At 50.1% G+C, this 27131-nt stretch overlaps 3 protein-coding genes across 7 annotated transcripts in view; 2 read left to right on the top strand and 1 right to left on the bottom strand.

Annotated features, from left to right (window-relative positions):
• The window catches only part of LOC111157725 (activating transcription factor 7), a 90456-nt gene extending 73997 nt beyond the window's left edge, over positions 1 to 16459 (top strand). For both annotated transcript variants that reach the window (XM_022519366.1, XM_022519365.1), the window contains 6 exons: positions 394 to 493; positions 1025 to 1138; positions 1747 to 1899; positions 4200 to 4397; positions 5574 to 5682; positions 9326 to 16459. In XM_022519366.1, the coding sequence (XP_022375074.1) occupies positions 394 to 493; positions 1025 to 1138; positions 1747 to 1899; positions 4200 to 4397; positions 5574 to 5682; positions 9326 to 9543 (892 nt within the window). In that variant the 3' untranslated portion in view covers positions 9544 to 16459. The remainder of the gene's footprint in view (positions 1 to 393; positions 494 to 1024; positions 1139 to 1746; positions 1900 to 4199; positions 4398 to 5573; positions 5683 to 9325) is intronic.
• Positions 16460 to 16765: 306 nt separating this feature from the next.
• Positions 16766 to 20012, top strand: LOC111157879 (neuropeptide FF-amide peptide precursor). The gene is made up of 3 exons (XM_022519587.1): positions 16766 to 19149; positions 19578 to 19699; positions 19805 to 20012. Exons 1-3 carry the CDS (start codon positions 19048 to 19050, stop codon positions 19920 to 19922), a joined length of 342 nt encoding a protein of 113 aa, XP_022375295.1. The 5' UTR covers positions 16766 to 19047; the 3' UTR covers positions 19923 to 20012.
• A 57-nt stretch (positions 20013 to 20069) lies between these two features.
• LOC111157877 (TARBP2, RISC loading complex RNA binding subunit) lies at positions 20070 to 25342 on the bottom strand. Of its 4 annotated transcripts, none has more exons than XM_022519583.1 (9): positions 25177 to 25342; positions 24450 to 24619; positions 23536 to 23638; positions 22860 to 22955; positions 22216 to 22288; positions 21883 to 22000; positions 21453 to 21580; positions 20832 to 21033; positions 20070 to 20667 (listed from the first exon to the last, which is right to left on the bottom strand). In XM_022519583.1, exons 1-9 carry the CDS (start codon positions 25227 to 25229, stop codon positions 20510 to 20512), a joined length of 1101 nt encoding a protein of 366 aa, XP_022375291.1. In that variant the 5' UTR covers positions 25230 to 25342; the 3' UTR covers positions 20070 to 20509. The 4 variants fall into 4 exon arrangements, with proteins under 4 accessions (XP_022375291.1, XP_022375293.1, XP_022375292.1 ...); XM_022519585.1 differs by having other exon boundaries at positions 24450 to 24614; positions 25177 to 25233; XM_022519584.1 differs by lacking the exon at positions 25177 to 25342 and adding an exon at positions 24928 to 25033.
• Between the last annotated feature and the right edge of the window lie 1789 nt (positions 25343 to 27131).

The raw sequence follows: 27131 nt of genomic DNA, 5'->3' as shown, positions 1-27131 counted from the left end.
AGCTTACTCATGTTTGGCTATCATATGACGTAATTCAGCTTTGCAAAATGACAACTTTCATCCAAGTCCTGGCTAAGGCAAGACAGAATTTATACATGCCAGTGGTAGGGATGTTTTGTTGTTCTGACATCTTAATAGGATTAGCTTCCCACCAGTTTGAGTTCAGTGGTGTTTGCTTAATTTGCAAGGTGTAAAGATCTTACCATTTCTGTCTGTCTGAAAGGTAAGTAGCATTCACTGGTTTTTCCACCTTCAGGAGGGTGTCAAGGTTTTATAGTGTTGCCCTGTAGCTTCCATAACTAGAGAAGCATGGGCAATCTGCTGTAATTATAGGAGGAGGGTCTATAGACAAAAGGGTCTGTGTGATGAGCATTTCACTTCATGTTTCCTCAGGTCTCCCACTGGCTCCCTCCCTCTCGTCATGCATCTTGCTAATGGACAGACCATGCCTGTGCTGCCAGGGCCTCCGGTACAGATGCCTTCTGTTATATCGGTGAGCTCTGTAGTTGGGGCAGCCAGCCCTACCGACACACTAATCCCTCCCTTCCACCTGAATGCTCATAAACACACATGAGCCCCAGGGAGACATGGGCTCTGGTCTGTATTAGTTGAGCGTGGCAGCCTGCCTAAACTCTTTGCTAACCTCTGCCAATCCAGCACTGTGGAACACTAGACAAAGACTCATCTGGACAATTGGCTCCTGGTCTAGGAATTGATCTTGCCAGCCTGCTGATTGGTTGATTTCACTTGGCACTTAGCGCCTCCCACATTACCCACCACTTTCCTCAAGATACAGCCCCAGCCGTTCCCATAGAAATTGTCACAGCACTGAAGGATTAGATTCCCTACCATGTGGTACTCCATGGGGAAAGGTGTTTCCCAGGCTGTCCCTCTATGCCCTATGGACAGACTGCACAGAACAGGCCCTGACATGCCAGTCTCCAAAGCACTTCATTTTGGAAAGCTGTTGCCCCCCGACTAGTATTATGTTCCTTTCTGGTTTTTCCTCCTCCTCTTGATCCAGCTGGCCAGACCTGTGTCTATGGTGCCCAACATTCCTGGTATCCCTGGCCCACCAGTTAACAGCAGTGGTTCCATTTCTCCCTCTGGACACCCTATGCCATCAGAAGCCAAGATGGTGAGTACATCCCAGCTTGGGGCAGTGTTGGCCCTTTTAAAAGAAGTGTTATCAGCTAGGTTTTTCCAGTGAGCCAGGCAGAGAAACCTGGGGCTTGCAAAGCTAAAGATACCCTGTGGTGGGGTTTGGAGAAGAAAAGACCCTGATTCATGACTCTGTCTCCTCTCTTCCACCGTTAGAGCCTGGTACATAGACCATGGCAGTGAAAAGAAGCAGCACAGATTGTTTGGAGTGGAATGCTTGCTGTTTCAGTTCCAGGGTGACAGATGGAGGGTGGACGAGTGGGCCGGAGAGCTGGCCAAGAGGTGAATAGCTGCATAACCACCACCTGGCTGGGTTCCAGAAGAGAGCTTTCATCTGGACTCTATTACTTCAACAGCCCCCACCCTCCAACTGTGCCCAGGATGGTAGCCAAGGAACAGAGTAGGCATGGTAGGGATCCAGGTGCACATTCTCCCTGTCATTTTCTTTTAATTCCTCTGTTAAGGGCAAATTGGTATGGAAATTTTAGTGATCTGTAAGGTCAGTATTAAAATCTAAGCCCACTTTTCTCATCCTTGATAGAATCTCACCCTTGGCAAGCTGTTTTTTATTGTTGTTCCCTACAGAGACTAAAAGCCACCCTGACCCACCAGGTCTCCTCAATCAACGGTGGGTGTGGAATGGTGGTAGGTACTGCCAGCACCATGGTGACAGCCCGCCCTGAGCAGAGCCAGATCCTCATCCAGCACCCAGATGCCCCGTCCCCTGCCCAGCCACAGGTCAGTTGGGCCCTTGGATGGCGGAGCTCGCTGTGTCACCATTACTTTATGGCACATCTGTTTTGCGAGGAGCAGAAAAATTATAGAAGAGCGGGTTTCACTGTCTGTCAAATAAATAAATAAAATCTTAAAAAAAAAAGAGCTTTTTCAGGGTTTCAGTCTTCGGGGCATCTTTTTGCACTTCGGTTCTTGTTAACAGTTTGACAGTAGCAAGACGCACCAGGCTTTACCTACTCTTCTGTTGTATTTACATCAGACAGGCCGGAGAAGGCAGAGCTGGCACAGAGGAGGTCTCAGTTTTTGGTCTTTGTTTTTTTCTGTATGTGAATGACGTATCTGCAGAACCCTCTAAAGTGTAACAGAACCTGACTCAAACCACTTTTTGCACCAAAGGAGGCTCCCCTAGTCGCTTTCCCATGAGTTAAGTCTTACAAAAAATAAACAAAGCAGAACGAAGACAAAAACAAAAACCAAGAAACATACCTGATTAAGTTTTGTGGCCAAAATTGGGTAATAACAATACATGAGTAAAACGCGATGTCACGGTACTAAGATGGCTCAGTAAACAGACATAATAAAACACATTTTCCTCATCGGTTTAGTCCCTTTCTGTCACAGAGCAATGAAAGGAGTGGTGCCATTTATATGCCCTGTTCTTTTCCCAGGGAAGCCTCAGTTTTAATAAGTTTCTTTGACAACTGAATAGGCCTTAGTTTTTGTAGTATCTGTGCTGGACAGGTGACAACAACCTGAGATGGGTTTCTAGAATGACATCTTTGTCCAGCCCCTTTTTCTGATGTCACCACCTGCTTCGTCAGTTACCACAACATGTCCTAACATTTAATGTCCATATGCCGCCTTAAAGCTTGGCCAACAGCAAAAGCCTTCATTTGAGTTTTCTTATTGGAAGCTAAGCTTGCCCTCCCTCCTGTAACCCCTTCCAGTGCCAGTCCCCGGAGATGGTGAAGCCATAGCCGCCTTGCCTTAGTTGTGCTGCTGTCCCTCGTAAGAAAATGATGGGAAAAAAAAAAAAGGACTTTCTTTTTAGTTACTGCTGATTCCTTTCTTTCTCACTCTTCCCTTCTTTCTCTTGGTGTTCATTTACCTCTCTTCCCTGCGTGAGAGAATAGGAACCTACCATTTCCTTTCTCCATCCTCCTAAAGCACCAGTCTTTCATGTGCTCCGTTGAGCTCAGGACAAAGAGAAAATTGAAAATCTCAAGAGAATTAGTATAAACTTCCCATATTACAGTGAGAAGCAGTGACCCAAGGCCTCCAGCTCATTAAATTGAGTTTTAAATTTCTTCGCCATTTTTTCTTTTGGGAGAGATAGTATTAGTGTAAATAAATAAAATTATTTCTTGATTATCTGTATTAATGAGGAACATGAATTAGTAGGGCCTGAAGTGGAATAAGATTCTGTTTTTTATAAGCTCACGCTTAGTCTCATGCAACTGATGTGAGCTCTGTCCCTTGGGAACTACTAATATAGATATGGTCTAATAGCAGCAGATCCAGGAAGAATTTTTTTTTGGCATTGTTTTACATTATACAGTTTCTTTTATACAGATGGCTGAGCTTCCTACATTTTAATTTTGCTGGTTATTAGAAAGTTGGTCTATCTTTTCTGAACACATACCAGCTAATAGAAAAGGAAGACGATCCAGAAGTACTTTAGTGACAGAGGACATCAGCCTAAAGTTTCAAGACAAAAGGCAGTCCTAGATCTCCAGTATGTAAAGGGATTCAAAATGGGTTTTTGTTTAAGAACAAACGGAACAAACAAGGGGGGAGGGTGGTTGCTGAGGATGATTAATAACTGACTGTAAATAAGAACGTACTAATCCATATCTCTCCATGATAGCCAGTATCTCACCCGTAGTAAAGTCTTTTCTCCTCTTCTGAAACTTGTTGTTTGTATATATTGCTTGTCCAAATCAATGATTCTCAAGTATCTTTATTCCAGTCTCCCTAAAAACTCCCCAGGCACCCACCCCCCATTATAGTTTCCCCACCTACAAGATTCCCTGTTGTTATGAAACAAAAAGTGATGCTCGCCTCATCTTATCTGTCTGTCTCAGAAATAGTCAGTTTTCACCTGAGCTGTGGTCTAAGTATGGGGCTGAGAAGTCTGGAAGGAAATGGGGAGGCAGAGAGAAGAGAAACTCAGGGACATGGTGATGAGACTTGCTGTGGTTACAGAGACTGGTACGTCCCTCTGCCAGATCTCTACCTGACATCAGGTTGAATTTGGAAAGGGTTGACGTTCCCTTCAAGTAACTCCTCTTCCTGGGCCCCAGGTCTCACCAGCCCAGCCCACTCCCAGCACGGGAGGACGGCGGCGACGCACAGTGGACGAAGATCCTGATGAAAGGCGGCAGCGGTTCCTGGAGCGCAACCGGGCTGCAGCCTCCCGCTGCCGTCAAAAGCGGAAGCTCTGGGTGTCCTCCCTTGAGAAGAAGGCGGAGGAGCTCACTTCTCAGAACATTCAGCTGAGTGTGAGTGGGTCCTGGGTGATTATTGGGATTGAGGAATCTGGGAAGTGAGATGGAATTAGAAAAAAGTGAAACAGTATAAAAGAAGACGATAATTCTTTAAATTAGGACAGTTCCAGAAGCTGTGCCAGGAAGAATGCCGAAAGAGACTCTTACCAGTCAAAATTGAAATCTCTTCCCCAGGGGTTGGAAAAGACTCACCATCTACTCCTCAACCTTTGCTAGAGTCTGAATCACCCACAGACCCATTTGGATGGAGGCAATGGGTACTCTTTTGGGATCAGTCGAATCCAGCTGGGGTCGTGAAGCACCCAAAGGAAAATGTATTTGCCCCAGATAATGCAGCTTAATGAAAGAAGGGAAACCACACAAGCACAAATAGAAGAATTATAATCCAGATATTTTCTTGAATATTATTTCTCCTTCTTTTGATTACTTACTAAGATTTCATTGCAAAGGTGTATGAATATATTTATGTATATAACATATGTATACCTACATGCACACACAAGTGTATAGAACAAAACCAAAGTTCCTCTTCAGTATGCCTTTCCCAGTCTGATTTTTTCCTGTGGATGAGTTTGATGTGTACCTACCAGACATAATATGTATTTCTAACTATTTTTTTCACTTATACTTTTTGTGGGGTAGTCAGGGAGGGACTGTGTGTTTGTTCTAACATGTAACTGGGTTGATAATATCTCTGGAGACCTGGCCGTGTGTCTAAAGGATCTTCATTTATTTAATAGCTCTATGGTAGTATGTTCTATAGTGTGGTTATATTATAAGGTACGGATATTTACAGTGTTTCTAATTTTTTGCCAGAACAGCAATGCTATAGTTAACATTGTGTGCACTTGAGCAGGTAGTTTTGTTAAACAGATTCCTGGAAGTAGGCTTTCTTAGAGGACATATGCATTATTAATTCTGGTATGATTATGTTTATCCTAAGTAGGAATAATGTGTCCATTATAAATCCCCACTTTTCATTATAAGCAGCTCCTGTCACTGAACTCATGACTGTGGTCCTGAGCTGTCTGAAGCCTTACAGGATGAGGAGTCTCCCAGATTCAGGGGAAAAAATCCAGACAGCATTCTGTCCTCACCGTGGGGACAGCCATGGGGGTACAACTGTAGAGCGTGCATTTTCTTGATTTCTTTTCTTCCCTCCCTCTTCAGAACGAAGTCACGTTGCTACGGAATGAGGTGGCTCAGTTGAAACAGCTACTGTTAGCTCACAAAGACTGCCCGGTTACTGCACTACAGAAAAAGACCCAAGGCTATTTAGGTGAGTGGCTCACAACCTAAGCAAGGTTAGTCAGCCTCAGTCAATAAACTGCATGTACCCAGTGTCTCAACTATTTATAGTTTTATAATCCCATTCTGAATGTTCTGGAGGGATCCACACTGATGAGTGAGCAGCCTTTCTGGACCAGCCAGTCCTAAAAAATAATTTTGTTTCCATAACCATATAGAGTTATCCTAATTATCTATCATAGTTTGAGATAAAGGGTGGCAATATTTATCAGATGCCTGTGTTGTGTTAGGCACTCTACCATCTGCCCAGTTCTCTCATGAAATAGATAGCGCCTCCATTTATACACAAGCAAACCACAGAATAGTCATGTACCTGAAGTTACACAGTTGGTGAAATAGCAGAGCCAAGATTCCCATCTAGGTCTTTCTTATTCCAAAGACACTATCTTGGCCTCAAGAGAGTATAAACAACAGATGATACATTGGCATTTGTTAAGCCTTGTGCTCTGGGGGTATATTTTATCTTTCCAGTGATGGACCAATGGTAGTTTTAGTTTGTAACCTATGTGCACACATAAAATAGTGCTAGAAAGAGATGGTCATAGAGTCATGCTCAGGACAGGCACAGTCCTGAAATTAAAATTACTGTGAATAATTTGCTTGTGGACAGTGAACGCTAATAAATCATTTTCCTGTACAAATTTAATAAATTCCTAGAGATTTTGGCATCAGATTTTGATGTATTATTTTTCCACTAGCTGTCTTTATCATTTCAGAGATGCGTTCCCATAGAAAAAGAGTAACCACATCACTCATTTTAAACATCTCTATTTAAATTTTAATTTTAATATGTACTTCAGGATACATTCATTCATTAAGCAGATACTGATTGAGCCTCTTCTGTGCCAGGCACTGTTTTATATGTTGAGGATATAATAGGAAACCAAATAGATTTGATTAAAATCCCTGCCCTTGAGGGGCTTATATTTTAGTAGGTGAGACAGACAAAAGCAAGATAAATAGGTACAATATATGGTCTATTAGATAAGAGTAAACGCTTGGAAGAAAAAACAGGAAAGAGGAATATGAAATGTCGGCAGCAGGGTTGAAATTTTAGATGAGGTAGCTTTTGAATAAAGACTTTAAGGAAGGGAGGGAGCTGGCTGTGCATTTATATGGGTGAAAACACTGCTAAAGGGCAAAAGAGCAAATGCAGAGGCCCAAAGTGGGAGTGCATGTGGCACATTCTGGGAACATCAAGGGGGCTAGTGTGGCTGGATTAGAGAAAACCGGGGATGGAGAGTAGTTGGAGATGAGGTAGGGGAGCTAACGGGAACATTTTCATATAGGGCCTCATCGGTCCTTGTGAGGACCTCGGCTTTTACTCAACGTAGGGGGTTGGGGGAGAACCATTTGAGGGTTTTTAGAATAGAAGTGACATGACTGGTCTGACTTAGGTTGGAACAGAACCACTCTGTTAGTGCAGAGCCGCCCAGGCAGGAGCAGGCAGTCTGTGTAAGAGTCTGTGGCAGTCACACAAGCCAGCAGTAGTGGAGCTTTGGGCCAGGAGGGTGGTAGAGGAAGTGCTGAGAAGGGACTGAATTCAGGGTGTATTTTGAAGTTAGAGTGACGGGGCCTGATGACGGGCCAGACGGAGTGGAATAGACGAGAAAAGAGTCAAAAGCTGCACCGAAGTTTTTGGCCTGAGCAACTGCAAGAGTGGAGTTGCCATTTGTGGAAGTAGAGGGAAGTGTAGAAGCAAGTGGATGAGGAGGTGTAGCTGCAGCCCAGGGTTGGACAAGCTGCGCTTGCAGGTGCGGGTGTCAAGCCGAGGCTGGTTGTGTGGTCCTGCGGTTCAGAGGATAGGCTGAAGGTACGGCTTTGGGAATCAGAAGCATGTAGTTCGTTTTTAAAGCTACAAAACCAGATTGAAAGAGCACAGCCAGAAAGAGAGAGGTAGTCGCAGGATCAAGCTCTGGGGTACCCCAATATTTAGAGGTCAGAGAAAGGAGAAGAAACCTACAAATGAGGCAGAATGAGCCTCCCAGAAGGCAGGAGGAAGATAAGCTGAGTCGTGAGTGTGGCATTCTGGAAACCAGGAAAAGGAGGTGTTTCCAGAAGTTTAGTGATCAGCATTTCAGATCCTTTTGATGGGGTAAGGAAGGCAAGGACTGAGTTTTCATCAGTATGGAGTCTGTATTCAGTAAGTTTTCTGCCCAGTCCCTTCAAGAACTTTTGAGGGGCAGGCAATCCATTAAACTACTTATTTGTTACAGCAAAGATATATCTGGTTCCTGCTGTGTGGTGTAGACACTGTGGTAGGTATTTGACGCAGGCCAGTGACACACTGTACCTCTGAGAGGCTCAGAGTTCTGAGGAGATGCTCGTGTCAGCCTGTGAATAAGGTAAGCACAGCTAGCCCAGTCAGCGAGGCCCTGGAGTGGGAGCTTCCTGAGGACAGGGCTCCTGTTTCAGTCAGCACATACCTCGGTGCTGGCTCATGCAAGATGCTCAGTCAGACAACGAATAAATGAGTGCACTCTGAAAGCACCCGCCACGAGACCGCGAATGGCATGAGTGCAACAAAGAAGGCTTCACAGAGGAGGTTATGTATATCTGAATCCTGAAAGGAGACCCATACATTCACTAGGAGAGAATCAAAAATACAACCATTGGTCGTTGGCCCTTATTTATTCCACACATCTCTGTTGAAGCAGCTGTGGAGGCTGTGATGTTTCATAAAATCTGACTGCAGAGCCACATGGAGTTGCCTCTGCATGCAGCTCAGATATTTGTGGTCGTGAGTAAGATGTTATCATCACTTTAGGTGAAGTGGCATAGCCTGTAATAAAATGTTTTCAGTCATTAATGCCTAGCGGATTGACAGGAGGATCCAGCAGGTGTCTTTGTAGTTTGTCGTAGTAACTGGACTTGGCCAAGGACTGGTGGGTCGTTCATAACCTCACCTGAGTGTAGCTTGATATTTATCAGGCTTACCTGTGGGGCAAGTGCATGCTAAAGGAACATAAAAAAATAATGGAGGGGTGCCTGAGTGGCTCAGTGTGTTAAGCCTCTGCCTTTGGCTCAGGTCATGATCCCAGGGTCCTGGGATCGAGCCCCACATCGGGCTCCCTGCTCGGCAGGGAGCTTACTTCCCCCTCTCTCTGCCTGCCTCTGCCTACTTGTGATTTCTCTCTCTGTCAAATAAGTAAATAAAATCTTTTTTAAAAAATGGAATGATTAAATTCTTGTGGGAATTAATCAGAGAGGATAGCTAAAAAAAAAAAAAAGAAAAAAAAAAGATCTATTTTAAATCACCTTTCAAGACTGAAAGGCATGAATAAAAGGCATGAATAAAAGGAAGAGTGTTCCAGTAGGGGTGATGAACTACACAAAGACATAGAAGCCAGACGGTGTAATTAACATGCTGGGGGGTTACTTTAGTGAGATAGGTAAATTAATTTGGACCTAGTTCTTGCGTCCTTTCTCAGAACTTCCCATTTCCTAGCCCCTTTGTGGCTTAGAAGCTAAGATTCTGGGAAGTTTGCCCCCCAGAATGATGGGCTTCCTTTGCTTGGGACTCCTTTAGAATTATGACACAAGGTGATCCTGCTCGTTTCCCCATTCTCTTTTCTAACTACTTGCTCTCTGCTCTTTGTCTTCCTTCCTGGCAGAAAGCCCCAAGGAAAGCTCAGAGCCAACGGGTTCTCCGGCCCCTGTGATTCAACACAGCTCAGCAACAGCCCCTAGCAATGGCCTCAGTGTTCGCTCTGCGGCTGAAGCTGTAGCCACCTCGGTCCTCACTCAGATGGCCAGCCAAAGGACAGAACTGAGCATGCCGATACAGTCGCATGTGATCATGACCCCACAGTCCCAGTCTGCGGGCAGATGATGCCTCCCCTGGTGGAGAGGTCCCCAGCCAGAGCTCGCCCGCCTGAGAGCCAAGAGAGATGTCATCTTATCGCCTCCCATCTGCCTTGGACATGGCAATATGGGGGGAAGATTGTGTGTTGTGAGTAACGGACAGATGTGGGGCTTTTCAGCCACATGGTCATGTACATTGACACCTGTACTAGGAACGTCCCAGCCCCAGAGCCACATAGATTATCCCCTAAGGGGGCAGTTTCTGATGTACCCACAGCCAAAGGCCTTTCCAGATGGTCCGAACAACCACCCCTGCCCATGCATGTGTACCTGTCTCTCTCAACACTAACCCTTGCACTTCTAGGTTTTGGGTTTCTCGGTTCCCTCTCTTCCCACTAAGCCATGGCTATTACCTTCCTGATCCTTAGCAGCACGCCACTTCCTGCTAGGTAGAGGGAGGCCAATGTTGATGGCAGGTCACCCCCTAGCCCGCCCCAGCCACCCAGTGGGCTCAGGATTTTGTCTCCCATTAGCTGCTTATTTTATCCCTTTACCCCCTTCCTGAAGTCTAGTTCAAACATTCACTTATGGCAAATGTAAAATTACCCTTGATGTATGAATTAGCAGTATTTTCCAGCTCTTCCATAAACTTTAGTCCTTCTCCCTACCTGCCACCAAAAAAAACCCAGAAACAAAACAAACAAACAAAAAACAACAACAACAAAACAAAGCAGAAAGAAAAAAACTGTAAGAATTCTAGTCGTTTTTTAGCTATTTCCAGATCTATTTGGGTACCTCGTTTTGTGTCTTGAGTTTTCTCAGTCTACTGCTGGGGCCTTTTCCACCTCCTGCTAAGCCTTGGCAAGATCATCTTGTGGCCTTATTAGCTCTTCTTGTTAGTGAAAAGGGAAAGTGACCCTGGTGTGACTGGCTGATCCCCCCACTTCCATAGTCCACCCTCCTGCAGTGACCATTAGGGCAAGCAGGAACAGGAGAGTTTGAAGCTCATTCTATCAGGTTACTGGATTGATTCTTAATGTCTTACAAGAGTTTACTGGCCAAAGCATATATAACTCCTTTTGGTCGTCCATCTGCTCCTGTCTCTCCCTCTTTGTTCCCCTGCCTGGGTCACTGCCTCAGTCTCTCTCCAGGCACAGCCCTCTGGAGCTGTTGTGTAGGGCACTCTTGCACTCCCTGGCTCTTCTCCCATCTCCCAGCCCCACCCCGAGGTTGTCTTTTCCAGGCTAGGCTCTTCTATTCACAAGTGTCCCTCACCCTGGATCTCCCTTCTCCCGTTCACCAGGCTCCTAGGCTAGCTGCTAGGTCTCCCTGCTCCTGTAATATTTCTTCAGCTCTCCTCTGCTTTCTGATCCCTAGGTTCAGTGTGTCCCCGGGGTCCTGAGTGGGTTTTCTTGAGGGTAAGGTAGGATGGGAAGAGGCAGGAGAGAGGAGGGGCAGTACTGATCTCAGCAGAAGAGCCCTGCTCGGTGAAGGTCCGGTGTGCCTGGGAAGTCGGTGACTATTGCTCTCAGCCATTCTTACTGTAAGGAGTTAGGTTACAAGGGGAGAAATTCATCCCTCTTGTCCCTCTTTCTTCCCCGTTAAGACTTCTCATCTTCCTTTGGCTCTGAACTATGCAATTTCTACCAGGGCCATAGGAAGCAATCCAAAGCCAGAGGCCTGTGGATAGATAGGTCAGCTTTAATAGCCTGTCAGTATGAATCTCTTCCAGTTGTCCCAGAGCCACCTTTTGCCATCTGGCCAAGTCAAGAATGTCCTTTTCTCCCTCTCTCCTACCTCCATCTTAAATTTATATACAGAATAACTGCCAGCTTCCTTTCTTAGTCTGTCTTCCAAAATTGGCTGTCATCGGGAAATGTGGAAACATTCTAAGCTACAAGGTTCCCATCTTCTCAGAGTGATAACACTGGTGAGGCAGTCAGAGGACATGTTCTGTTGTGTCTGTTTTTCATTTTCCCTCCTGCTTTTCAGAGCCGGTGCTGAACAAGACACACCTGGTGAAGAGAAAGGAGAGAAAACATGGTTTTCTCATCCTCTACCACCCAGCACCCAACAGGAACAGCCCCTGAGGTGACTCAGTCTAGCAAATGGCACGGCAGATGGTCAGGACGCCAGCTACCACCTCCAGGGACTCCATTTGCCTTTAACAGTTCACAGCCATAACTTGTACTCAGGACTTTTCCTTTAGACGGCTGCGCCCTGGGACTTTGTTCTGCTTTAGTTGTGTTTCATTTTTTATTTTCTTGATTTCCTACCAGGAGCCTTGCCCTAAAGCTTGACTGAGTTTACGGCTCCCAAGGAGCCTTCATAAGACCCATGACTATTTTCCGTCCCCCTTTAGTCAAGTGTTTTTCAGGTGAAGAATCCGTTTGTCACTGCACACATGCCCTGCCTTACTGCTTGGCCTTGGAGGAAGTTTGAGTCCTAGCTGTCTGTCCCTGTGTAGGAAAGCTAATTTATTTAGAGGGTCTTATTTAGTTTCTTAGTCCCCATGTCTCATTCTCTTGAGTCCTTATTTCATTTTCATTGGTAGGAAGTTCCTGGGGACCTAAATAAGGGGCTTTGCCAGAACCTTAGTAGTAAAGCAGTAGGAAGGGAAGGGGCAGGACAGAACCTCCCAGATAGCTCTTTAGTTGGTTGGTGGCCTCACTAAGAAGACAGAGCAGTTGCTTATCCTGAGACTGTCATAGTTAAGGGGAATGTCACTTATCTTGTCATTGCTGCCAGCCTTGTGGCCACTCTCCCTGCCCTTTGCTTTCCTGACTCATCTGGACCAGAACCAAACATCATGGAGGATGTCACTTAGCCCTTCCTAATGACCATGGCCTTTCTAGGGGCCTACGGAAAGACACTTTCTGAAAGGAGCTGGGAGTATGGATGCCTTGGGACTCTTCTGAGTGAACACAAGAGTCAGGCCTCCCACCTCACCCCAGAGACACAGCTGGTAGATAACCAAGACCATAGAGAAATGTAGGTATTCTGCTCTGCAGACTTTTGCCCTTTTCCTTTCAGCTTGCTCAGAGTTGAAAAGTCTGGGAAAGCTTCCCTCACAGCTAGAGAGAGCTAGAAAAATAGGCCCTCCCTTACTTACTCTTTCCCTGTTGGTTGTACACCCCAAATCTGGCTTCTTTCAGCCTCCACGCCTCTCTTTGGCCCTAAGCACTAGACCATATACTCCTGGTAGTGGTAAACAAGGAGATGTCCTCACTGAACCTCATTCACCTTGCTGCCTTCCCTGTGCCTGTTCTGTTATACTTGGCTCCTCTCCTGATTCACTGCCCTCTGGCACCACCCATCCTGGTTGACGGGGTACTTAGCCATAACCATGCCCTGTCTGTAGCCTGAACCACCAAGCAGATACCAAAATATTCCTCCTTTGGTTTCTGAGGCTCCCCTGCTCCACACTGAGAGGCTCCTTTAAAGGTGCTAGCCCTGAGACCACCCTTTCCCCAAAACCTCCCCCTTTCTCTCATGACTTCCTTCCCATCCCCAAATCATTATTTTTCATTAATATTGTACATTGTATACACAGGAAGGAAATGTATTCCTTTTTTTTTTTCTTTAATTTCATAACCAGTCCATTTAGAATCCAGTCCTCCTAGTTATATCACGTATGCCTTTGTTGATATGCTCTTTCTGCTTTCTTTAGACTTTTGTTTGACAGGGGCAGAGGGAGGAACAGGACAGGTGAGGATCCTAAGGCAGATTAGAGGAGCCCCCATCCTACTTCAGCCTCCCACAACCCTAATCATCCCACTCATAGTATGGAACTGATTTCTGTCTGTTCGTGTTTGCACACATGCATGTACACAGAGACATAAATCCCCACCCAAGCCCCCTGAGTGGTAACCCAGCAGGAATGAGCATCAGCTGCTGGCCACCATTCCCACCCTCTGTTAGCAGGTCATTCGTTGCTCTTTGGGGCAAAATGCTATCCAGATTGAGAAGAGGCTGGGGAGAGTAGGGCAGGTGAAGGCAGCTATGTCCTCTGTAAATGCAGGTTTGTGCTGTAGCTGCTAGGGTTGATTTTATTTTCTTAATGGCGGGCTGGTATCTCACCACCACTAGCTACTGGTGAGTGCAATTTTAGCTGTAAGAAATGGCTATGAGCACTAGTTTTATTGACTTTCCCTTGTGTGGTGGTTCTCAGGATGTAATCCAGGACCAGGAGCATCAGTAGCACCAGCATCTGGGAGCTTGTTAGACACCACATTTGGGCCCCACCACAGACCTATTGAATTGGGAACTTGGGCTGGACTCTAACAAGCACTCCCTGTGATTCTAGTGCACACTAACGTGTGAGAACCATTGCCTTAGAGGCAAGCTGGGACATCCTTGTAGGGTGTCAGGATATTTTAAGTACCATCCTCTGCCTTAGCACTAACACATTTTTCCATTTCCTCCCGTCCCTCTCTCCACCCCCATTAGAACAACAACCACGTCATTCATCTCAAAATCTAGGTTTGTCTTCCTTCTACTTCCTCCTCAAACCTGTCCTGCCTTGGTCTGGACAAGAATTGTCCCATATTCCCTTGCAGACTGGTTACTCCACATTCTTTGTTACAGGAAGGTCCAGCTGGAGCTCTAGCTGTCCTGTACACACACACACACACACACACACACACACACACACGCACACCTACACACCCCTTTCCGGCAGGGAGATGAGCCTCCAGCCCCAACAGTGGAGGCTGCCGCCTCCGGACATAGTATCTGTTGAAAGCAAGCCATGTGTATCTATGGTTATAGCTCTCTTCATCTGTATATCTTCGACATGTAGCAGCACCTCTCCATCTCACCAAGAGCTCGACTCTGGGTCTGGGTCTCCCCCAGTCCCCAGTGGTGTACTTTGACATGTGGGAGGATGTAGTGCTACAGGCTGTTTTGTTACAAAACTGTCTTGTCCCCTTTCCCTGCCACCCAACTCAGCATGATCCCTGTGAGCGGGCTCTCACAATCTCCTGGGACAGGCTGAGGCAGAGGCTTCACTCTATTCTCCCTCCCCCTCCCCTCTCCTATCCCCCTTCCCCCCCAGCAGTTACCCCCCCCCCGCCCCCCGCCATGCCTTCTCCTGCTCCCCCTCGCCCTGACATATATTGTGCCTTATTTATGCTGCAAATATAACATTAAACTATCGAGAGAACCACTGTTCTGTCTAATGCTTCAGTACTCCCATCTTCGAGTCCCGTTGGCCACTCTTGCTGGGAATTCATCGGGCTTTCATGTTTTTGCTCTTCCTCACTCTCCTATATCTGAGGACAGAAGGAGCAGGGATTCTTATCCCTCTTTTTTATGCAGGGAAGACACAGCCTAAAGAAGGTAGGTGGTTCATATAAATTATAGAACACGAAAGAAGGTACTGAGACTAGGGGTCAGATCTGTGCACTACCCTGGGGACAGGGTCCTTGGCATCATGGGAACCTCATGGCTAAACTCATGGGCTTTATGTGGATAGGGGATGGTAGGGTGTGTGAAGGCAAGCGTCCTCTTCCCTTTCAGTGTTTTGTCCCCTTCTTCCCAACAATAAAAACAAAAACAAACCCTACTCTCAGGAAGTTTTGACATGACTGGGGGAGCGCACACATAGAAAGGGAAGCTTTCCACAGATTCTATCAGTTCTGTGGATGTGGGGAAGAGCTCGTTTTGGAAATGAGGGGTGGAGCTTGTTTGGAAAGGGGTAAAAGTCACAAGGAGAACAAGTAATGGTCAGGAACTATGGTGAGGGATAGGGCAATCTGTATATCCCTAGATAATTAGCACAGGTGAGAAGAGTGAGCCAGGCTGAAAAACTTGACCAGGAGGTAGCAGGTGCCTCTGAGGATCTCCCAGTAGAAGAGGAGTGATAACGGAAGCTGTTTGTGGTTGGTGTTTGGAATAATCGACACAAGCAGGGAGACTGTGTCTCCAGAGGAGAGTGGAAAGGTAGTGGTGATCTTCCCTGTGTTGTGGTCAGGAGCACATGGGGTTACAGAGAAGGGTAAGAAAGTAAGTTGCTGAGAGCCAAATACCAAAGCCAAGATTGAGACGTTTTGAAAGGAGACCGAAGGTAGGGCAGTTTCCCAAGTTCTAGAAGAATTAAGCCATTGCCCCTACAGGCCTTTTTGTTTTCTTGCACTTCACTTTATCACACTTTAAAGACTCTGCATGTTTGTGTGTGTGGTTGGTTGGTTTTGGGGTATTGTTCTTTGTTTTTACAAATTGAAGGTACAAGACTTTAGTGGAGGAAGTAACTATAGTTGTGGAAATAGCAAGAGAACTAGACTTTGAAGTAGAGCCTGAAGGTGGGACTGACCGAATTGGCGCAGCCTCATGATAAAAGTTGAACAATTGAGTTGCTTTTTGTGGATGAGCAAAGAAAGTGGTTTCTTGAGATGGAATGTGAAGACTTGTAGGAATGACAAAGGACTTAGAATATTACAGGGATGCCTGGCTGGCTCAGTCAGAAGAGCACACGACTGTTGATCTCATAGCTGTGAGTTCCAGCCTCACACCGGGTATAGAGATGACTTAAAATCTTTAAAAAAAAAATTTTTTTTTAAATAGAATATTACAGGAACTTACTTGATAAAGCAGCAGCTGAGTGTGAGAGGTTTGGCTCAGTTTTGAAAATTCTATGGGTAAAAACTGTCAAACAGTATCACATACTACAGAGAAATCGTTTGTGAAAGGAAGAGCCAATCGATGTAGCAAACTTCATTGTCAATTTAAAGAAATTGCCACAGCCACCCCACCCTTCAGCAACCACCAGTCTAGCAGTGAGCAACATCAAGACCAGACCCTCCACCAGCGAAAGACTGACTTACAGGGCGCCTGGCTGGCTCAGTCAGTAGAGTGTGGGACTCTCGATCTCAGGGTCTCGACTCTTGAACTCAGCCTGAGTTCAAACTCCACGTTGGGTGTGGAGCTTACTTGAAAAAAATTTTTTAAATAACAATCATATTTAAGCAATATTTTATTTTAAGATTTTATTAGAGTGCAAGTGAGAGAGAGCACAGGTGGCGTGGGGGGAGGGTTAGAGAAGAAGAAGCAGACTCCCCACTGAGCAGGGAGCCGGATGTGGGTGGGACTCCATTGCAGGACACCCGAATCATGACCTGAGCCAAAGGCAGATGCTTAATTAACCAAGACTTAGCCACACAGGCACCCCTAAGCAAATTTTTAAATTAAGGCATACACATTGTTTTGTTTTTCAGATATAATGCTATTGCACACTTAATAGGCTGCAGTGTAGTGTAAACATAACTTTTATATGCACTGGGAAACAAAATTCATTTGACTCCCAGTGCGTTACTTGCTTTATTGTAGTGGTCTGGAACTGAACCAGCAGTATCTCCAAGATGTGCCTATGCCTGCCAAGGGAGAGAGCAGTCCCCTCCCTCCTGGACATAGGAAGTTAGCTAGACCGGACCCTTGCTGAATTGAGCCTCAGCTCAGGTCCACTTGTAATTGATGATCAGGGATACTAGGAGAGTCAGGGTTGTGAACATTTATTAGCTGCTCTATGCTAGATGGAACACAAGACACTTTGTATTCAGTAAGTCATTCACTTTTCGCAACAACCTGTTAATAACAGGAGTAGTTGCCTCATTTAAGATGAACTAAGGTTTCAGTTAAGACATTTGCCAAGGCGCACAGTAAAGTGCCGGAGCTGGGGTGAAAACCACTCCGAGCCCAGAGCCATTCTGTGCAGTCCCGAGGCCCACACCCGCTCACAGCCCTGCTCCTCGGGACTGCTGTCAGGGAAGAACAGAGAAGGACCTTGATGTGGCATAGGATCCATTTCCCACAGAAAAACCCATGGACTGGATCGTCCCTTTTAAGAAGCAGTGAAATTCCAGAATGTAGTGATGAGGACCGCCAGGTTCTGTGCTTGGGACCAGCTGGGGAACAAAGCATACAGAAGGGTTCACCCTAGCTTAGGCCGAATTAGTATCTAAAACATCCAGATGAACCTGCTCTATTCTACCTCCCCAAAATTATGAATTGGTTTCTAGATGCCTTGCTTTAAAGGGAGCAGGGGGGATCCCCTTAAGACTGCAGAGTGGAAGGGGGATATCTGTCTTCAGATACATGGAAAGCTTACACACATGAAAGATGTGCAGTGTTCTATAACTTCATGGGAGCCAGCTTGGTTCTCAGGTAAGCCTGCTTGATCACTGTCTCAGGAGACAAGTTCACTGGGACTTGTGTATGCAGGGGCAGCACTGCTAACGCTTTTGAGGACACTTGCTCTGTGCTAGATCCTGTGCTGGGTGGATTACAGGAATTATCTCAAATAATGCCCACCCTAGAAAGTAGTTCCTTTCAATGTTGCCATGTTTTAGGTGAAGAAACTGCAGTTTAGAGAGCTTGCTTGCCCAAGACTGATGCACAGGCTCTTGGCACCATGGCCGCTCTGCAGCATAGATAGGCTGGAGAACCACACTGGGGTCGGGAGGCCAGGCACTGATGCTCAGGAAGGGATTCTAAGGTCAGAAGGAAAAGTGAACCAGATGACTTTAAAGGACTCCTGAGGAAAAACGATTTTTGCCTAAAAAGGCAGGATTCTTGTCGCCTGCCCTCACAGGTCGGAGCCAGGCAGAGGCTGGGGTGACTAGAAGGAGGTGAACAAAACCAGATACCAACCCTAGTATCCTGCCCCTGCCTTTCGGGGACCCCTTAGAGTCAGGGCGGTAGGAACCTCCATCTACGTAGCCTCACCCCTCAAAGAGCAGAGACAGGAAATGGCCGGCCCTGACAGTGTCAAGCTGTGGCCACAGGGTGGCAGCAGAGTGCTTCAGCTGTAAAGGATGGCGGCAGACGCCCAGGTGAGGCAGAGCCTGAGTGGGGCTCCCCCGTGAGCATGGGGCTTGTGTCCATGATGGGGAGCAATCCCCACTTTCTGTGGACTCTGAAACCTTTTAGTCTCCTTCTGTATCCCACTTTCCTATCCACAGGCAAATGTCAGAGGAGTGTCTCCATTTTTATCCCCCCAAAGGGCACATAGGCAAGGGGATGAAGGGGCTGGATGACCCCGCGGCAGCCATAGTCACAAGAGGGACCAGGCTGGGTCATCCTGGCTCACTCTAACCCTGGCTCTTCCCTCCTTTCCTCTGTTCCAAGACATGGTGCCTAGACCTTCTTGACAAGACTTCATGCTTTTACTCTCAAGTTAGGAAAGCGAGGAGGTGATCGATTGGAACTCTCGAAACTGTTGAGGAATTGGGGGTTCTTGAAGGCCCCCTAGGGCCTGGCTCTGACAAAGCATCTGCAATTAATGATGCTTCTTGAGCTTTGGAGACAGAATTTATGCATCTAATAAAGTCTGTAACTCCAGCCTTAGGGGCTGGGGGCCCGAGGCTGGGAGCAGGAAGTCCCAGAGGTGCCGTGGGAGGGGCTCCCAGGCGGCTCCTCATTGAGCGATGCATTTCCCTCGCCCGCTCTAGACTGCCCCTCAGGCTACCGCGGGGTGGGGGGCCGGGCCACCGCAGGTATAAGAAGCGGGTATGGCTCCAGGAAGGCAGATGGCAGCATGGAGCCCAGGCGGGCCGCAGTGCTGCTGATGGTGCTGCTACTAACAGACGGAGGCTGTGCTGGAGGACCAGGCGACGGAGGTGAAGACCAGATCTTCATGGTAAGTTACTGCCCCAGCCCCATGTCACGATTTTTCTTTGTTTTTATTTTTTAAAAGATTTTATTTGGCGAGAAGGCGAGTGAGAAGAGGGGCAGAGGGCAGGGAGAGAATCTCCAGCAGGCTCCACACGATGCAGAGCCCGATGGGGGGCTTGATCCCACAACCCTGAGATCACGACCTGAGCCAAAATCAAGAGTGGGCCACTTAACGGACTGTGTCACCTAGGCACCTCCCCCTGCTCCCCCACTGTCACCATTTTTCTATCTCCACTTGAGACTTGTGCTCTCAGTTCAAATACTCTGGCTGCCAGGGTCTTCAGTGGGTCCTCAGCCTCCTACAACGTGCCTCTGAGTCACTCCTTTCCCCGTGTGACCTAAAATGTCCACGGCCTTTGCCCATCTTCCCTCCCCAATGCCCCTGTACCACAGGAGGAAGACAGCGGAGCCTACCCACTGCAGGAGGTCCAGACCCCTGGGTCACTCTTGCGCTCCCTGCTCCAGGCCATGCAGAGACCTGGCCGGAGCCCAGCCTTTCTGTTCCAGCCCCAGAGGTGAGTCTGAGAGAGACAAGGTCCAGGCCTGAGCCAAACAGGAGGGTGGGGGCTGGAGGAGGAGGGGCTGAAAGGACCTACAGTTGAAGATGAATCTCTCCCAAGGTTTGGCAGAAACGCCCGGGGCTCCTGGAGCAGCGAACAGCTGAGTCCCCAAGCCAGGGAGGGGCTCAGCTCCCCCTTCTGGAGTCTGGCTGCCCCTCAGCGCTTTGGGAAGAAGTGACCTGTCATCCCTTGATATGTATGCATGCAAAGCTCCCAACTACAAGGGCCAGGCCTCCCCTCCTCCCCTAATAAAGCTGTGGCTTCTGAATCCATGTGTCTGTCCGTCTGAGACTTGAAAGGGCAGGAAGAGAGCCCCAGGGCCAGGGCCACAGCCCCTCCATCTCTGTCAAACCAAGCTCTGCAGGAACACAGGTGATGGGGCCTCCTGCCACCAGAACAAGTTGGGGAGGCACAACAGGGTACCCTGGTGCTAACCTCCTCTGCTGTCAGCCCTAGGCAGGGGAACAGAAAGAGCGGGGTTTAAGAATCCAAGAGGCAGCACATTTATTCCAGGCTCTCAGGGAGAGCCCCCAGATTTCATTCCCACTCATCATCACCAGTGCCATGAGGACAGATCTTGGGCCAGCCAAGGCCCCGTGGTCCCTGGCTGCTGGCCCAGTGTCCTCCTCAGCCTGCAGGCAGGCAGTCTGTGTCAGAGGTAGAGACGGCACCTCCGGGGTAGGGGGGCACCAGAGCTGAACAGACGCGCGGGCTGGGGGAAGAAGAGCAGGGAGCCAGGAGGCGTGTCCGAGTCCGGCTGGGGCTTTACTTGCTACCCGCCATGATCTTGAGGTACTGCAGGGCCCGGCGAGCAGCCTCCCCACGAGCTGCCTCTCTGGTCGTCGCGGAGCCGTGACACACAGTCGCTGGCTGCGTGGACAGCTCCACCAGGCACTGGCAGAGCCCGCTCAGGCTCAGTTCCTCTGGAGACCGAAAGAGAGGATGGAGGTGATGTTGGGTGGGAAGGCAGCACGGGGAGGGGGGTATCCGCATCCTCGTGGTCATGCCCTCCCCAACCCCCTGTGGGTCCGTCCATACTTGCTCCGGCTCAGTCCCCACCATCCCCTGGCCTCCCAACTAGCCATACCAATATCCAGGTAGCTGACATGGAAGGCCTGCTCCTCAGACAGCTCACTAAGGACACTGCAGCAGGCAGGGCCCAGAGCACCTAAAGCGCCCAAGGAGCAGCTGCGGAGGGACAGGATCTTCTCTCCCACTGAATTCCGCAAAGAATCCCAGGTGCAGCCTGGACCCCGGTTCCGAAGTCCATCCAGGCGGGAGCCCACACCCTGACAAGATGGCAACAGTGAGAAAGATGCGGCCATGAACTGAGACCCAGGCATTTAACAGGACATTCGATGCCAAGGAGAGAAAAACCCACAAAAGGAATGCTTCATCCAGCCAGCCTTCCCCGAGTTGGCCCCCTCTAACTACTGGAGTCTGGGCCAGGTGTCCAGGCAGCCTTCCTCATTCCAGTAAGTGCAGGCTCCAGGGCTCCAGCCCTGGGCCACCTCCCCACAGCACTCGCCAGGTAGGCCTACAGCTGAGGTTGTGGGGAGGGGGACAGCCAAGGAGGTCTGGGAGAAAAATGGGCAGGAGCTGGCCTGGGATCCAGAGAGGCTCACCCCCCGGTGACAGGCCCAAGTCCCCAGTGTCCTGCCTGGCATGGAGGATGGACCACAGGGCCTGGCCCACACAAGCCACTTACAATGGAGAAGTGATCGTCATCGGGCTCTGCCTCATTCCCATCCCGGGCATCCAGAGGCACCGTGTGCACTCGAAGCAGCATTTTGGCCGCTGCATTACGCTTTGCCAGCTTTTTGGAGGTGCCACTGCCTGCGTGTGGGGAGAGGGTTGCTGGGTTATGATTCCCAACAGGCTTTCCAGTGCTTTCCACCCAGCTCAAGCTTGGGGTCCCCTGTGGGATGTCAACTGGAAAGAGGAGCTTGGGCCCTGCCATGCACCTAAGAACCTGGTCAGCCAGAGAGGGTCGGGGGAGGCCAGGACAAAGCAGCAGCTGGGAGAAGGAGCTGAGCCAGGGGTCTCAGCCAGGACAGTGAGGCTGTAGCACAGAGAGGCTAGGAGTTGCCTGTGGCCAGGGCTGGAGTAGCTTCAAGAACTCCCCTCTGCCCAGTTACCAATCTCAATGAAACGTTCCACTCGGCAGGTCATGGTAAACTCTTTGCGGTGGGCCGGCCCAGACTCCTGGGTCACCGTGTACTCGGGCAACCGCCAGCCTTTCTGCACCACCAGCTCCTTGGGAAGGAGAAACAAGGGTGCACAAGGCAGAGTGAGAAAAGACTCCTTACATCCTCTCCCTCCTACCCTGGGAGCCTCAGATTCCAGGGAGGAGGAACGAAGGGGGGTGGGAAAAGCCCTCAGACCGGGGAAGAGCCCCTGCATAACCATCCCTCACAGCCCCAGGTCCAAGGGAAGACAGGCATGCACAGGAAATGAGGATGGGGGCACACCTGCAGAGCGCCAACAGGATTGCACTCAGACTGCTGAGGGGAGACGGGGGGCTGCACCTCCATGGGGGGGGTCCTGAAGGAAAAAGGGTCCAGGGCCAAAGCTGATGGGGCTATCCCCTTTGTGGCTCTCCATGAGTCCTAAGCTCTGCTCTGGTGTTCCCACAACCATCTCCCTAGTGTCTGCCAGGCAAGCAGCTGTCTCTCCAAACATCCAGCCTGCTTCCTCCCTTTCCCACCCAAGTGAGGTCTCTTCCAGGGCCCAGGCCCATTTAGATTTTTCTGGAACACCGGATCATCACCTTGGCAGAACAGTGGGCGAGGGGCTGTATATCCAGTCCCTGGAAGCACCTGATGGGAGGCACACACAGGACCACCATGTGACCAATTCAGAAGAAAATGGGGCCTTCGAGACCCTTGAACATGGTCAAACACCTCATCCCTGTGGCTATTTAAAAGTCATAAATTACCTCCTGTCCCAAGAGCTTACCAATTGGTGCAAATTCTTCAAATTCTGGTCCCCAACTATTCCATCCTCTGTTTACTCTCAGACTTCCTCCTGCCTGACCAGCTGGGGCCAAGGGCTGGGGGACCAGGAGCCAGGACCCCTTCCTCCCCCCTTCAGGCCAGCAGGAAATACAAGATACCTGGTTGGAACAGCAGATGTAACAGGAGTAGCAGCCGCTGCAGCAGGAAAAACTGGAATGTCCTCAGGCAGTGAAGAGTCTAGGGGAGAAAAAGAACTTCCCGAGGGGAAGGGGGCCTTTGATTCACACCCATGTTGGGGGTGGGGGGAGTAGAGGGTGGGGACCCAGGTCCTCCTGACCTGCCCATTCCCTAAGAAAATTCCTTCCCGCTGGAGCCAAAGACTCAGGGAAGCTTAACCACCAGCTTTTCCTCCTCGGAGACTTTGCTGCCAAACACTGGATCAAGAAGACTAAGAAAAGGGGAAGGAGGGTCTCTTCCTACCCAAGAAACACGGGGAGGCAAAAAACCTCCAATGTAGGTGTGGAAGAGGGAAGGACAACCTGCTAGAGAGAGGAGGCATGTTGGGGTGCAACCCCTCTAGCCTCAGCCTCCACCCCTTTCCCTCCCTAGCCGGGCCCAAACCACAGCCACAGCCCCTTGACATTCCCCCCAAAGGGTCCTTCACAGCAGCAGAAGCCCTGGCAGCATCCTGCTCTGTCCAGAGGAAACTCTCAGGAAGGGGCCAGGTCAAGGTGGCTAAGTGTCACCAGGCCAGGCCTACTGGGCAGAGGAGGTGGCGCAGGGGCCTGGGTTCCTGGCAGGGCCTCTAGGAAGCCTCGGCTGTTCCTCCCTCACCTGCTGTCCTCCAGGGCCGGCTCCAGCATGCTCCCCCCTTTGAGGTGTTTGAGGGCCACCTCAGCTGCCTTGTGCTTGGCTGCCTTCTTGCTGGGGCCCTGACCTGAGAGAGGGGCGTGGGCAATACTGGAGGTCACTGGGAGGACAGAAGAAAAACCAGCATCCCACAGCTTCTCTCCTCATAGCTGGAGGGAGTCAACCAAGCCCCTCTCACCAACTGCCCCTGCCCAAGACTGGAAATGTTACACTAGTTGCTAGAAGGGAGGGCTTTTATCTTCCCCAGAGCTCCCCAAATCAAGCCGTGTCGGGCGGAAGCCCCTGAGCTCAGACACCTTGGGTGGAGATTCTTTCTCTGCTTTACTTTCCTCTGGGAAGCACCTTCTTTTCTCTCAATAAATAGAGATGGCTGGAAAAGCAGAAAGAGGGTAGGCTCTAGAGTCAAGGCCTGGCTCTGCCACTCACTAGACATGTGACCTTACACCACTCACTGAAACCCCTCTGAGTCTCACTTCCCTCCTGTTCAACTTGAGAATACTACCACTTCTATCGCAGGATCAGACTGTGGTTTAAGATTAACTAGGAATTCGGTCAAGCACCTGGCACAGAGCCCAGTGCAGCAGGTACTGACTCCCCCCAAATACTTCACTGAGAATTTGGTTTATCTCCTCTTTCTCCTCTAGGATCATGACAATCTGCCAGATCACTGTGCCAGTCCTGCGTGCTCCTCTAACTCTCCCAAGCCCTACCCACCTCCTCAAAGACCCATTTTCCCAAACCAGTCAGTGGCTTTTCCCCTGAAATCTCTCCTTCCCTCACTGGCTTTGGAGAAAAGGACTGGGAAGAGACTCCAAGAAACAAAGCCAACAGGGCCCTGGGAATGCACACCCCAGCCAGGATGCCCAAGCCTTCCTCACCAGTGCAGCTGGTGTCGCCAACGGTGACCCGGAAGGTGAAATTAGGCTGGTGGGCTTGGCCCTCGGCTTTGAGGAGGTCGTACACGGGCGTCTTCCCTATTCTGGTCCCATACTCCTGCAGAAGGCTGATCGGGGTCTTGCCCGGGTTGGCTGCCAGCATTTGCTCTATACTGGGGGAGGCGGGGGGCACAGACTCTTATCACACGTCCAACTCTGCACCCACCTGGCCAAGCACTATAATATCAGACCCAGGCACACTATGGGGGACATAGGGTCCAGGGGACCCCGGAGAGTAGAGAAGACATTAGCTGGATTCAATGTGGAGTAGGGATGCAGGCTGGGAAAGCAGGGTGCACGGCCCCCAGAGCAAGCGGAGAATGCACTGTTCAAGTCTCAGTTAAGGAGGAGGAGCCCGTACCCCAGTGCAGTTAGGAAGTGCATGTCCCCTGACAGTGCAGGCCAGGGACCCGGTACCCACCAAATGCACTGAATGTCGAGAGCATAAAGCCCAGTGCCCCAAGTGCAGTCTGGGAACCGGGCCAACCCCAAACTATTTAGAGCAAGAGGCAGTGGCCACTGCCGGGATGCATGCCGGGAACCACGGCCCACTACCCCAGTGCTTGCCGGGAACAACCCTCAGGCCAGGTGCATGCTGGGGCCGCGCCGATACCTCCTCTGCACCGCGCCACGCTTTTCGCCCGGCAGGGATCGGTACAAAGCGGCTCACCTGGGCAGCCCGTAGCCCGTGGTAGTGCCGGAGCCCTGCTCCTCTTCACTCATTCCCACCTCCGTCCCCGCGGGCGCCACCGCGACTGCAGCCTCAATGCGCCCCAATACACCGCCGACGAGCTAGGGCCGGGGCCAAGCCCCGAGTCGCGGCCGGTCGGGCCCGGCGCGGGGCATGCCGGGACATGGAGTCCCCCGCCCACCCGACTCCATGAGTCTCCGTCCGGAGGGGAGCTATCCGCCCCACAACCCTCCGCGTGGTTTGCCCCGGCATGCAGCACCGCCTTCTGGGAGGAGCGGAGTCGTCCACTGTCGCTTCCCGAGCTGAGGGCGGTTTTGTGTGTGTGTGTGTGTGTGTGTTTGTGCGCGCGCGCATTTCTTTTTTAAATAGCGTTCCGCCTCCTTTTTTCCGCGTCTCCGCTCCCCGGAGCGGGCATGCGTAGTAGAGAGTGGAAGCAGCTGGGGGCGGGGCGGTAAGGGCTAACTGGAGCCCTGGACTCTTTGACTCCCGAGGAAACTACAGAACCCAGGAGCTCGCGCGCCATCTTTGTCGCAGCTGGAGGGGCAGGGTCAGGCATGCACGAAAAGCTTCGCGGTATAATTGGTTATTTCCGATTGCGCTTACTTCTCTAGGCAGATAGCGATTGGTTACTTTACTTAGAAGGCGGGGACAAGGAAAGAGTCCTTCCCTTCTGGCTCCGCCTCTTTACTGAGGAAAGGTTGTGATTGGTCCGGGGGCGAGGCGGCTGTTGGATCCTGGCTCTTTGCAGGCTTGGGTGGGGGGTGGCCCTTACCTGGACGCGGGAGGAGACTGTTCTTTGCCCCTCAAGCGGAGGGGCAAGCCAAGTGCTTTTCAGGCAGTACTCCTTCAGCCCTCAACTTAAACACCTGGCCGTTGGGCCTTCGTCTCACAGCACCTGCTTCCTTTCCCTAGGTTGCCCTTCAGCTCCCTTCCCCTTAATTCTAGCCCGGAGCCTGTCTGGTTTCAGTTCTTTTCTAAAGCCTTTTTAGAATGACCCTAGTGAACCTTTCTGTAGCTGTCCAGGAGATCCCCTCTGGAGCCTGAGAATCAGGCTATAGTGGGACAACAGGACTAGAAGGACGAACGCAAGTCGTGGTCTCATTCCCTCTGCTTGTGGGTCTTGGTCTCTCAGCTGAAGAGACAGCAAGAGAGGCTTCTGGTCTCTTAAAACTAATCCACTAATCTGGGTGCAGAGCAGAACACTTATGTTTGGGTCCCAGAGCTCCAGTCTCTCCTCCCCAAAGTCTCATGACCACGGGGTTAAAAGATGTTGGAAAATCTTGTGACCTTGGAGAGAGATCACGAAAATGTCTGGTTCTAATGAGTGTCCTGAGAACGGGTGTGGAGGTCCAGGGGAATCTTGCAATGATAATGAGGAACGCTGGAGGGGGACGGGGAATTGAAATGAGTGGATTCCAATTGGGTAAAACTGGAGTGGTGACAATTAGGGGAAGGAAATCTGGCAAGATCGGCATGGCACGGGGAGCAATGCTAGAGCTCTGGGCGGGTGGGGGGTATCCCACGTTGAAGGGCTTCTGTCTCTGGGAATAGGAAGGAGTTTATAAAACTGGTCATAGGGGGCTCCGACGGAATCAGCGTAAGGCCCGAGGTGCGACTGTCACAGGACACCGTTTGCAGGGAGGTGAGGGGCCCAGAAGGGCCTGGGACGAGCCTGGAGCGCGCCGGATGGCAGCAGCAGGCTCCTTTAAGAGGCCGGCGGCTCCAGCGCAGCATCCCCCGCTCAGGGCGTGTCCGTCCCGGGGGGCCAGGGGCGGGGGCCTTGGAAGGAGCGGGAGTTCAAGCCGAGTGGGCAAGGGGCTCGGGGTCGGGGGGCGGGGGGAGGAAGCTGCGGCTGACACCCGTGCACCCGGACACCGCACGAGCCTCGCCTGTGACAGCGCCCCGGGTCCGGTCGAGGGCAGCGGGGGGAGGAG

Source organism: Enhydra lutris, unplaced genomic scaffold (assembly GCF_002288905.1).
Source record: "Enhydra lutris kenyoni isolate GAN:26980312 unplaced genomic scaffold, ASM228890v2 scaffoldscaffold56, whole genome shotgun sequence".
Lineage (NCBI taxonomy): Eukaryota > Metazoa > Chordata > Mammalia > Carnivora > Mustelidae > Enhydra > Enhydra lutris.
The sequence above is the reverse complement of the archived record's forward strand: the minus strand, read 5'-3'. Positions and strand labels throughout refer to the sequence as shown.

Excerpts from the sequence above, each read along its gene's own strand:
- LOC111157879 (XM_022519587.1), top strand. The coding sequence starts at position 19,048 with ATGGAGCCCAGGCGGGCCGCAGTGCTGCTGATGGTGCTGCTACTAACA. Across the intron at positions 19,150-19,577 it reads GTGAAGACCAGATCTTCATG|GAGGAAGACAGCGGAGCCTA; the intron begins GTAAGTTACTGC and ends CCTGTACCACAG. Across the intron at positions 19,700-19,804 it reads TTTCTGTTCCAGCCCCAGAG|GTTTGGCAGAAACGCCCGGG; the intron begins GTGAGTCTGAGA and ends ATCTCTCCCAAG.
- LOC111157877 (XM_022519583.1), bottom strand. The coding sequence starts at position 25,229 with ATGAGTGAAGAGGAGCAGGGCTCCGGCACTACCACGGGCTACGGGCTG. Across the intron at positions 24,620-25,176 it reads ACGGGCTACGGGCTGCCCAG|TATAGAGCAAATGCTGGCAG; the intron begins GTGAGCCGCTTT and ends CGCCTCCCCCAG. Across the intron at positions 22,289-22,859 it reads ACATCTGCTGTTCCAACCAG|GACCCCCCCCATGGAGGTGC; the intron begins GTATCTTGTATT and ends TTTTTCCTTCAG.